At 45.4% G+C, this 12,255-nt stretch overlaps 2 protein-coding genes across 2 annotated transcripts; both read right to left on the reverse strand.

Annotated features, from left to right (window-relative positions):
* Positions 1-434: 434 nt before the first annotated feature.
* Positions 435-1,711, reverse strand: LOC146691331 (olfactory receptor 2K2-like). The gene has a single exon (XM_085435404.1). The coding sequence runs from the start codon at positions 1,709-1,711 to the stop codon at positions 740-742; it is 972 nt and encodes a 323-aa protein (XP_085291530.1). The 3' UTR covers positions 435-739.
* Positions 1,712-10,600: 8,889 nt separating this feature from the next.
* Positions 10,601-11,590, reverse strand: LOC146691332 (olfactory receptor 2K2-like). Its single transcript, XM_085435405.1, has one exon. The coding sequence runs from the start codon at positions 11,570-11,572 to the stop codon at positions 10,601-10,603; it is 972 nt and encodes a 323-aa protein (XP_085291531.1). The 5' UTR covers positions 11,573-11,590.
* Between the last annotated feature and the right edge of the window lie 665 nt (positions 11,591-12,255).

The following is a 12,255-nucleotide window of genomic DNA, read 5'->3' on the forward strand; positions in this document are numbered from 1 at the left end:
GCCCGTGTATCTCTGTGTCCAGTCTGCGTTTCTGAGTCTGTGTCATTACGTGTATGTGTTTCCTGTTTTACTTTGAAGGTCTCTGTCTTATGTCAGTGTGTTCTATTTACGTTTCCCTTACCTCGTCAGCTGTTATGTCCCCCAGGTGTGTTTCCCTCCTGTTTCTCAACCCCTGATTACTGGTATGTGTATTTATAGTGTGTGTTTGATTAAGCAGAAATTCTAAAACTGGTCCAGTTGCTAAAACCTCTGACTGTTTCAATAAGTGTTAAAGAAAAAGAGGATAAAACTGAGAAAACTACTAAAACTGCTTCACATCCATGTGGTTGTGGATCAGATTTATAAGACAGCATAATATCAAAATAGATTGACACTCTGATAGTGCTGCCACATCTAAAACAGTTTGTCCTTTAATCCTTTTCACATGTGCAGTCTCCATGGTGCCTGTTATTTCCTTGAACAGTAATGAGAAGAAAGAGAGTGAAATTTACAGCCTTCCTACATATCAGTGGGGTTTTTTTTTGGTAATTAGGCAGGTGACCATCAAAAATACATTTAGTGCAAAGACATCTACAAAATGTAAATCATCTGGGAAATGCAGATAAATAATAAAACGTCATATCCGCTCACATCAATAGACATGTTTTCAGACAACTCCAAATAAAACACAAATTTCAGTAAAAATTAAACATTTTTTTGGACTTATTTTAAAATGGATGTCAAACAATGGGTGTGACACTTAGCTGTGTGTGAAACTATTTTCTGATCGAATAAAACAAAAATTAGTTCTTTTTAAAATAACAACACTATAAATTTTTTTTCGAATTTTGGTCAGTTTGAAACCGTAAATCAGAGGATTCATAATAGGAGGAATGACAAGAAACTCTAATGCTACAAAGTTTTGAAGGGTCTGAGGCAATTCTTTCGAACCCAGTCGCATACTTATAATATCAGTAAGTATTGCCACAACAAAAGTAAATAATGAGATGAGATGTGGGACACATGTTTGCATGAACTTTGCCCTGTTTTCTATAGACTTTACACATGTTTGAATGATATACATATAGGACCAAACTATAAAAACACCATGAAGCAAATAAATAATTATTGTAATATTTGCAAATATGCCATTAACTATAGTTTGTGCTGGAAAACAAGCGAGTTGAACAATACTCCAGTTCACACAGAAGAGTCTGGAAATATACGGGCTGCATAACTTCAGTCTGGATGTTAGAAAGACATTCACAGCCACAATGCAGAAATTTGTGAACCACAAAAAACATGCAAACCTAATGACTATTTGCTTTGACATGATAGAGTGGTACTTCAGGGGCTTACATATGGCCACATATCTGTCATATGCCATGAGTGCAAGAATCGACAGTTCACCGCAGACAAAAGAATAAATCACCTGAGTCTGAATAAGGCAACCGTAATATGAGATGAGATGAACATCAGAGAGGAGAGCCCAGAGAAATTTGGGAAAGAAACCTGCTGTTCCATAAAGTGCATTGATGCAAACGACACAGAGTAGAATATACATTGATTCATGGAGGTTGCTGTCCAAGATGATGATCACAATGAGAGAAACATTGACGAGGCAAATGATGCAGTAACACAACAAACTGAGGAAAAAGAGAACAAACCTGTGACTGACTGTTTCATTGAAACCTGAAAGAAAAAACATTGTTATTACAGAAACATTATTCATTGTGATTGAGAGACCTAAGTGAAGCCTAGTCTCTCACTGTATCTGTTCTCCTCTCTCCTCTATCAGGTACAGATAACAGCAACGTGAGCTGGGATTTCAAACCAGCCAATCATTGATCTGGAATGAAAGCTCACAGCTTTGGAAGATCACAAGGGATTTAACTCTTTAAAACCGGTGGGAGCGGGCACGCTCTGTTTTGCATAACTATTTTTAAATCCCGGTATCACTGCAACCACGTAAGCTAGCGCAATAAATTTTTTTGCATATGAAACCGGAGGAGTTGTACTTACATCTTATGCCATCAGCTTGTCCTAGGTCACGGTTTCCTTCCACATATAGCTTTGCAAAAAACTGCATTTCCTACGTTGGAATAGACGTCAGCGCGAACTTTCGCATGCCCGCCATTACCTTCCCGAAATCAGAAGTGACGTCATTTTCGCGGAAATGTACTTTTTTACCATCAGGGCCTCATGAGCCTATACTGGTGTTTTTAAAAGTTATCTTTGACTTTATGACTTTCTGTGTTGTTTCTCGAATGCTTAGGACTCATATTGCACTGTTGGACATAGTTTATTTTGATGCATATGCTGCTGTTTTGTAAATTTACACTATAATATTTATTTTCGTTTTTCCTGCAGTATATAAAAACTGGTGTATTTCAAAAATAAAACTATGAAGACACTCAAAATAAATTTCCCTTGGCGGGAAACTATTTTGTGCAAATTTTTTGTATTTAAAGTTTTGAGGGATAAGCCTCTTAAACTTCTCTAACTAGAAATATATGTTAAAAAAAACAAAAACGATTTTCAATTTTTTTGTAGTTTATTGCACCTTTTGCAATTTATGTAATTACTATGCACATAATGCATACATATTATTACAATTTGGGCTATAATGGTTGTATTGATGTATAGCAACTTGAAATGCTCCCACAAATGGCACTACAACTTGTAAAAATATAATATAAGCTCTGGCGGACTTGGTTCTATGTTAAGTCTTAAAGGGTTAATATGTATCATGTACTAAACACATAATATAACGCACCTGCAGGTTCTTGAAAAAGAATTATTAAAAAGTTTTACAACTTTATTAAAAAAATGCTTTCTTCATAATACTGTTAGGAATTTCTTACATTTATGCCATCCATCCATCTTCATCCGCTTTATCCGAGGCCGGGTCACAGGGGGCAGCAGCCTAAGCAGAGAGGCCCAGACCTCCCTCTCCCCAGCCACCTCCTCCAGCTTATCCGGGGGAACACCAAGGCGTTCCCAGGCCAGCTGAGAGATATAATCTCTCCAGCGTGTCCTGGGTCTGCCCCGGGGCCTCCTCCCGGTGGGACATGCCTGGAACACCTCACCCAGGAGGCGCCCAGGAGGCATCCTTGTCAGATGCCCGAACCACCTCAGCTGGCTCCTTTCGATGTGGAGCAGCAGCTCTACTCTGAGCCCCTCCCAGATGGCCGAACTTCTCACCCTATCTCTAAGGGAGAGGCCAGCCACACTTCGGAGGAAGCTCATTTCTGCCACTTGTATCCGCGATCTCGTTCTTTCGGTCACTACCCACAGCTCGTGGCCAATACGGGAGGGTAGGGACGTAGATCGACCGGTAAATTGAGAGCTTCACTTTTACACTCAGCTCTCTCTTCACCATGACGGACCGGTGCAGCGTCCGCATTACTGCAGCTGCAGCCCCAATCCGTCTGTTGATCTCCGGCTCCCTTCTCCCATCACTCGCGAACAACACCCCGAGATACTTGAACTCCTCCACTTGGGGCAGGAACTCATCCCCGACCCGGAGTGGGCCCTCCACCCTTTTCCGGCTGAGAACCATGGCCTCAGATTTGGAGGTGCTGATGCTCATTCCCGCTGCTTCACACTCGGCTGCGAACCGTTCCAGTGCGAGCTGGAGGCCCCCACCTGATGAAGCCAACAGAACCACATCATCCGCAAAAAGCAGAGATGAGATTCTTAGGCCACCAAACTGTAAGCCCTCCTCCACTTGGCTGCGCCTAGAAATCCTGTCCATAAAAATTATGAACAGAACCGGTGACAAAGGGCAGCCCTGGCGGAGCCCATCACCCACCGGGAACGAGTCCGACTTATTGCCGGCAATGCGAACCAAGCTCTTGCAACGGTTGTATAGGGATCGAATGGCCCGTAGCAATGGGCCAGACACCCCATACTCCCGCAACACCTCCCACAGGACACCCTGAGGGACACGGTCGAATGCCTTCTCCAAGTACACAAAACACATGTAGACTGGTTGGGCAAACTCCCATGCACCCTCAAGTATCCTTGAGAGGATAAAGAGCTGGTCCAGTGTTCCGCGACCAGGACGAAAACCGCATTGTTCCTCCTGTATCCGAGGTTCGACTAGCGGACGAACTCTCCTTTCCAGCACCCTGGCATAGACTTTCCCAGGGAGGCTGAGGAGTGTGATCCCCCTGTAGTTGGAACACACCCTCCGGTCTCCCTTCTTAAAGATGGGGACCACCACCCCGTTCTGCCAGTCCAGGGGTACTGCCCCTGATATCCACGCAACATTGTAGAGGCGTGTCAACCAGGACAGCCCTACAACGTCCAGAGCCTTCAGGAACTCGGGGCAGACCTCATCAACACCAGGGGCTCTTCCACCAAGGAGTTGTTTAATATGCCTCAGTGACCTCGCCCCTGGAAATTGGCGGGTCATTCCCCTCATCCCCAGACTCTGCTTCCTCCTTGGAAGACGTGTCAGTGGGATTAAGGAGGTCCTCGAAGTATTCCTTCCACCGCCTGACCATTTTCTCAGTCGACGTCAGCAGCGCTCCGACAGCACTATACACAGTGCAGGTAGAGCACCGCTTTCCCCTCCTGAGATGCCTGACGGTTTGCCAGAATCTCTTCGAGGCTGTCCGAAGGTCTTTTTCCATGGCCTCTCCGAACTCCTCCCACACCCAAGTTTTTGCTTCAGCCACTGCTCGAGCCGCATTCCGCTTGGCCTGTCGATACCTGTCGGCTTCCTCTGGAGTCCCACAGGCTAACCAAGCCCGATAGGACTCCTTCTTCAGCCTGGTGGCTCCCTTCACCTCTGGTGTCCACCATTTGGTTCAGGGATTACCACCACGGCAGGCACCAACCACCTTGCAGCCACAGCTCAATGCTGCAGCTTCGTCAATGGAGACGCTGAACATGGTTGTGAGGAAAAAACTCTTAGGAGGCAAGAAACACAGACTCAAAGATATTGCATGTACATGGGCGATGCCCTGACACGATCCGATCTGTTCTGCACTAACGTGTGCACTAGATGTGTCACAGAGGAATCACGCGGGGCATCAGTACATCCTTTATTTTATACTCAAACAGCTTTCACAACAATAGGTGTGGCATGTATAGAACTCAATAACAACTCCTTAAAAGGAGGGACCGTTAGCTTATCTGTTGAAACAGAAAAAAGGCATTTAACGGTCATAGCACATATTCTCTGCACGCAATGTCTCACTTCCCTATTCTGCAGTTGTACAACTCATAAGCTCTTCTTCCTTTAAATGAAGCTACAAAATAAACATGACACAAAACTCAAAATCTCCCAACAATGGTCCATTTGGACTCAATGTCCCCAGTCTCCCTCGGAATGCTGTTGAAGCTCTGCTGGAGGTGTGCGTTGAAGATCTCGCGGACTGGGGCCTCTGCCAGACGTTCCCAGCACACCCTCACTATGCGTTTAGGTGCACCGGGTCTGTCCAGCATCCTCCCCCGCCACCTTATCCAACTCACCACCAGGTGGTGATCAGTTGACAGCTCAGCCCCTCTCTTTACCCGAGTGTCCAGAACATATGGTCACAGGTCTGGTGATACGATTACAAAATCGATCATCGACCTGCAGCCTAGAGCGTCCTGGTGCCATGTGCACTTATGGACACTCTTATGTTCGAACAAGGTGTTCGTTATGGCCAAACTGTGATTTGCACAGAAGTCCAATAACAAAACACCACTCAGGTTCAGATCAGGGAGACCGTTCCTCCCAATCACGCCCCTCCAGGTCTCGCTGTCGTTACCCACGTGAGCATTGAAGTCTCCCAGCAGGACAACAGAGTCTCCAGGTGGAGCACCTTCCAGCACCCGTCCCAGGGACTCTAAGAAGGCTGGGTACTCTGAACTGCCACTCGGCGCATAAGCGCAGATGACAGTCAGGACCCGTTCCCCGACCCTAAGGCGCAGGGAACAAAGCCTCTCATCCACCGGGAAAAACCCCCAACATACTGGCAGCAAGCCGAGGGGATATTAGAATACCCACCCCAGCCCGCCGCCTCTCACCAGGGGCAACTCCAGACTGAGACAGAGTCCAGCCCCTCTCCAGGAGACTGGTTCCAGAGCCCAAGCCATGTGTAGAGGTGAGCCCGACTATATCTAGCTGGTACCTCTCAACCTCACGCACTAACTCAGGCTCCTTCCCCACCAGAGAGGTGACATTCCATATCCCCACCCGGCACACAATGCACCCGACCCCTATGGCGCCCACTGCGGGTGGTGGTTCTGCGAGAGGATGGGCCCATGTCTCCTCTTCGGGCTGTGCCTGGCCGGGCCCCATGGACTAAGGCCTGGCCACCAGACGCTCGCCCTCGGGCACCCTCCCCGGGCCTGGCTCCAGGGCGGGGCCCCGGTAACCCTATCCCGGGAAGGGTAAACTGTTCCCTCGATGTTCTCTTCATAAGGGTCTTCTGAATCTCTCTTTGTCTGGTCCCTCACCCAGGACCAATTTGCCATGGGAGACCCTACCAGGTAGCAAAAGCCCCCAGACAACATAGCCCCTGGGATCCCTGGGACACACAAACCCCTCCACCACGATAAGGTAGCGATTCACAGAGAGGCATTTATGCCAATTAAACATAATTGTCCAGGGCTTGTTGTGGTTTTCTTCTGTTTTTCGTTTGTAGTCTTTCGTAGTCCAGTCAGATCGTTGTTGCTTCAGTGATAATGATCAGGCTCTCTGACGTTTGCTGAAGTCACTAGAAAGACAGTAAGATGTTCTTGTGAATGTTGCTTTGTCTTTGCCTCTTAGTAACTCTGTGGAAAAAAGACTTGTTTGCACCTGTTACCTACTACTTACCTGTTACTCTGCCACCTGCTCACTCTCTACCTTTCCTATTCCACAATGGAAAGATTCCATCCCAGGTACCTCTCCAATTTTCTGCAGAGTCATGTAACCTTATCGTTGCACCACGATCACCCCCTTTTCCTCCAGCCCAGAAAAGAGTAAATCAAAAGTTTTTTTGCGTAAAACCATGGTCTCAGAGATCAGGTTGCAAATTCTGAGTTGCTGCAGGAACCACAACCTCTGCTGGGCCTTCTTCTGGATAGAGTCTATATGTGGGGACCACTTCAGACTGTGTGGAAAGGTGGGTCCTAGGAATTTGAAGTGATCCACGGTAAGTACTCTATTTAAAGGATAGTTAGGGTGAGTCTGAAGGTTCACTGTCACCTCCACAGTTTGGTCCGGATGGTTCTGACTGCAACAGTGGAACAGCTGGTCCACGTCCTGTCTGTATGCGGACTCATCGTCATTGTGGATCAGACCAGTGATTACCAGTTTGCAAATCATGCAAACAGATCCACAGAAGATGCCATCAACGTAGCTCTCCACTCTGTGCTGAGCCACCTGGAGCAGTGGCAAAGCTACGTCAGAAAGCTCTTTGTGGGGTTTGTCAGAATCTCATCTCTAGTTTGTGGTTCTGTTGGCTTCATCAGGTGATGGCCTTCTGCTCGCTTTGGAACGGTTCACAGCTGAGTGTGAAGCAGTGGGAATGAGAATCAGCACCTCCAAATCTGAGGCCATGGTCCTCAGCCGGAAAAGGGTGGAGGGCCCACTTCAGGTCAGGGACGAGTTCCTGCCCCAAGTTTAAGTATCTCGGGGTCTTGTTTATGAGTGACGAGAGACGTGAGATCGAAAGACAGATTGGTGCTGTGGCTGCAGTGATATGGATGATATACCAGTCTGTTGTGGTGAAGAGAGAGCTGAGTGTAAAAGCGAAGCTCGCAATTTACTGGTCGATCTACGTCCCTCCCCTCCCCTATGGTCATGAGCTGTGGGTAGTGACCGAAAGAACGAGATTGCGGATACAAGCGGCAGAAATGGGCTTCCTCTCAAGGGTGGCTGGCCTCTCCCTTAGAGATAGGGTGAGAAGTTCAGTCTTCCGGAAGGGGCTCAGAGTAGAGCAGCTGCTCCTCCACATTAAGCGAAGCCAGTTGAGGTTGTTCGGGCATCCTGGGCACCTCCGGGCATGTCCCACCAGGAGGAGGCCCCGAGGCAGACCTGGGACACACTAGAGAGATTTTATCTCTCAGCTGCCCTGGGAATGCCTTGGTGTTCCCCCAGACAAGTTGGAGGAAGTGGCTGAGGAGAGGGAGGTCTGGGCTTCTCTGCTAGGGCTGCGGGCCCTGTGACCTGGCCCCGGATAAGCAGATGGATGGATGGATGCTCTTTCTGGATTACAGCTCAGCTTTCTATACAATCATCCCGGATATCCTCTTCACCAAACTGGTCACTCTTGGCCTTTGACTTTCTCACCAACCGGCCCCAGACTGTAAGACTTGACCCCTATCTCTCCTCCACTCACATGCTGAGCACTGGCTCCCCACAAGGCTGTGTGCTGAGCCCCCTCCTGTATTGTCTCTAAACCTAAGACTGCAGTTCGACCCACAACAACAACATCATCATCAAGTTTGCTGAAGACACCACATTAGTCAGACTTATCTCAAAGGGAGACAAGGCAGCCTACAGAGAGGAAGTCCTGAAGTTGACATCATAGTGTTCAGAGAAAAAAAACTAGCACTGACCATTATAAAAACCAAAGAGATCATTGTCAACTTCAGGTGGCAAAGCACTGACTTAGGCCCCCGATACATAAACAGTAATGGTTGGAGAGGGTCCACACCTTCCAGTTTCCCAGGAAGCACAAACTGGACTCCAACCTGCTGCTGGTCTTCTACTGCTCGTCCATTGACAGCCTGCTGACATACTGCATCAAAGTAAGGTACGGCAGCTGACCAGATGGGAACAGAGTGAAGCTTCACAGTGTAATCAAGGCAGCACAGAAGATTATTGGCTGCCCTCTCCCCTCCTTGGCAGACAATTGTTTCACCCACTGCCTCAACAGAGCAACAAACATCATCAAGGGCAGCTGCCACCCAGGTTTTGACCTGTTCGATCTACTTCCCTCAGGGAAGCGCTACAGGTGCATCAGCACAAACACTGACAGACTTAGGAACAGTTCCTTTGCAAAAACCATGAGTACCCTGAACTCACACGTGAACCGATGACACAGTTTCACCCCCCAATTCAAGCCTCTCCTCTATACACAGAATATACAACCACTACCACCACTGTGCAATATTTAATTTATGTCAAATACCCCACTGTAAATATAGACAATTGTTTTTTTCCAGTATTTGGATATTTGATATTTTTTGATATTGACCTGCTCATATGTATACAGTGCCACGGAACTGTGCACCTCACCCCCCTTTCTTCTTTTCCCACATGTCTGCACTGGGTAGGAGATGCTCTGAATCTCTTTGTACATGTTTATAGTGACAATAAAAGACATTCTAGTCAATCAGTTTAGAGGGTCAAGAACAGCAGGGAGAGAACACGCCTATTGGGGAGGCCTTTGCTGGTAGTTTTGGATGTGGTGCTTCTTGGCCTCACTTGCTGCTGAGAAATGAGCTACCAGAACTTCTTTTTTTTTTTTTTGCAATTGTACACATTTATTTCTTACTGTTTAACAGGTTTCTCATTTCTTTTTACTTAATACAGTAAAAACAAACACATTATCATGTAGAAAAACTGATTTGCACTGTAAATGTTCAGCTTCAATTTTCAATCCTTCAAACAATGGAAAAGCCATTTAATTGTACAAGTCCATCCATCCATCCATCTTCATCCGCTTTGTCCGGGGCCGGGTCGCGGGGGCAGCAGCCTAAGCAAAGAGGCCCAGACCTCCCTCTCCCCAGCCACCTCCTCCAGCTTATCCGGGGGAATACCAAGGTGTTCCCAGGCCAGCCGAGAGATATAATCTCTCCAGCGTGTCCTGGGTCTGCACCGGGGCCTCCTCCCGGTGGGACATGCCTGGAACACCTCACCCAGGAGGCGCCCAGGGGGCATCCTTGTCAGATGCCCGAACCACCTCAGCTGGCTCCTTTCGATGTGGAGCAGCAGCTGCTCTACTCTGAGCCCCTCCCGGATGGCCGAACTTCTCACCCTATCTCTAAGGGAGAGGCCAGCCACCCTTCGGAGGAAGCTCATTTCTGCCGCTTGTATCCGCGATCTCGTTCTTTCGGTCACTACCTAATTGTACAAGTGTTAAGTAAAAACAGACTTTCATGTTTGATTAAACAGAAATTCTAAAAGTGGTCCAGTTGCTAAAACCTCTGACTGTTTCAATAAGTGTTAAAGAAAAAGAGGATAAACTGAGAAAACTACTAAAACTGCTTCACATCCATGTGGTTGTGGATCAGATTTATAAGACAGCATAATATCAAAATAGATTGACACTCTGATAGTGCTGCCACATCTAAAACAGTTTGTCTTTTAATCCTTTTCACATGTGCAGTCTCCACGGTGCCTGTTATTTCCTTGAACGGTAATGAGAAGAAAGAGAGTGAAATTTAAAGCCTTTCTACATATCAGTGTTTTTTTGGTAATTAGGCAGGTGACCATCAAAAATACATTTAGTGCAAAGACATATACAAAATGTAAATCATCTGGGAAATGCAGATAAATGATAAAACTTCATATCCGCTCACATCAATAGACATGTTTTCAGACAACTCCAAATAAAACACAAATTTCAGTAAAAATAAAAAAAAATTTTGGACTTATTTTAAAATGGATGTCAAACAATGGGTGTGACACTTAGCTGTGTGTGAAACTATTTTCTGATCGAATAAAACAAAATTTAGTTATTTTTAAAATAACAACACTATAAAATCTTTTTCGAATTTTGGTCAGTTTGAAACCGTAAATCAGAGGATTCATAATAGGAGGAATGACAAGAAACTCTAATGCTACAAAGTTTTGAAAGGTCCGAGGCAACTCTTTCGAACCCAGTCGCATACTTATAATATCAGTAAGTATTGCCACAACAAAAGTAAATAATGAGATGAGATGTGGGACACATGTTTGCATGAACTTTGCCCTGTTTTCTATAGACTTTACACATGTTTGAATGATATACATATAGGACCAAACTATAAAAACACCATGAAGCAAATAAATAATTATTGTAATATTTGCAAATATGCCATTAACTATAGTTTGTGCTGGAAAACAAGCGAGTTGAACAATAATCCAGTTCACACAGAAGAGTGTGGAAAGATACGGGCTGCATAACTTCAGTCTGGATGTTAGAAAGGCATTCGTAGCCACAATGCAGAAAGTTGTGAACCACAAAAAACATGCAAACCTAATGACTCTTTGCTTTGACATGATAGAGTGGTACTTCAGTGGCTGACATATGGCCACATATCTGTCATATGCCATGAGTGCAAGAATCGACAGTTCGCCGCAGACAAAAGAATAAATCACCTGAGTCTGAATAAGGCAACCGTAATATGAGATGAGATGAACATCAGAGAGGAGATCCCAGAGAAATTTAGGGTAGAAACCTGCTGTTCCATAAAGTGCATTGATGCAAAAGACACAGAGTAGAATATACATTGATTCATGGAGGTTGCTGTCCAAGATGATGATCACAATGAGAGAAACATTGACGAGGCAAATGATGCAGTAACACAACAAACTGAGGAAAAAGAGAACAAACCTGTGACTGATTGTTTCATTGAAACCTGAAAGAAAAAACATTGTTATTACAGAAACATTATTCATTGTGATTGAGAGACCTAAGTGAAGCCAAGTCTCTCACTGTATCTGTTCTCCTCTCTCCTCTATCAGGTACAGATAACAGCAACATGTGAGCTGGGATTTAAAACCAGCCAATCATTGATCTGGAATGAAAGCTCACAGCTTTGGAAAATCACAGGGGATTTAATATGTATCATGTACTAAACACATAATAAAACAAACCTGCAGGTTCTTGAAAAAGAAATATTCAAACGTTTTACACCTTTATTAAAAAAAATGCTTTCTTCATAATACTGTTAGGATTTTTTTACATTTATGCCAATTAAACATAATTGTCCAGGGCTTGTTGTGGTTTTCTTCTGTTTTTCGTTTGTAGTCTTTCGTAGTCCAGTCAGATCATTGTTGCTTCAGTGATAATGATCAGGCTCTCTGACGTTTGCTGAAGTCACTAGTAAGACAGTAAGAAGTTCTTGTGAATGTTGTTTTGTCTTTGCCTCTTAGTAACTCTGTGGAAAAAAGACTTGTTTGCACCTGTTACCTGCTACTTACCTGTTACTCTGCCGCCTGCTCACTCTCTACCTTTCCTATTCCACAATGGAAAGATTCGATCCCAGGTACCTCTCCAATTTTCTGCAGAGTCATGTAACCTTCTCGTTGCACCACGATCACCCCCTTTTCCTCCAGCCCAGAAAAGAGTAAATCAAAAG

This window comes from Copadichromis virginalis, linkage group LG16, assembly GCF_057382275.1.
Source record: "Copadichromis virginalis isolate Kocher_CV1m ecotype Utaka linkage group LG16, C_Virginalis_male_GT1.1, whole genome shotgun sequence".
NCBI lineage: Eukaryota > Metazoa > Chordata > Actinopteri > Cichliformes > Cichlidae > Copadichromis > Copadichromis virginalis.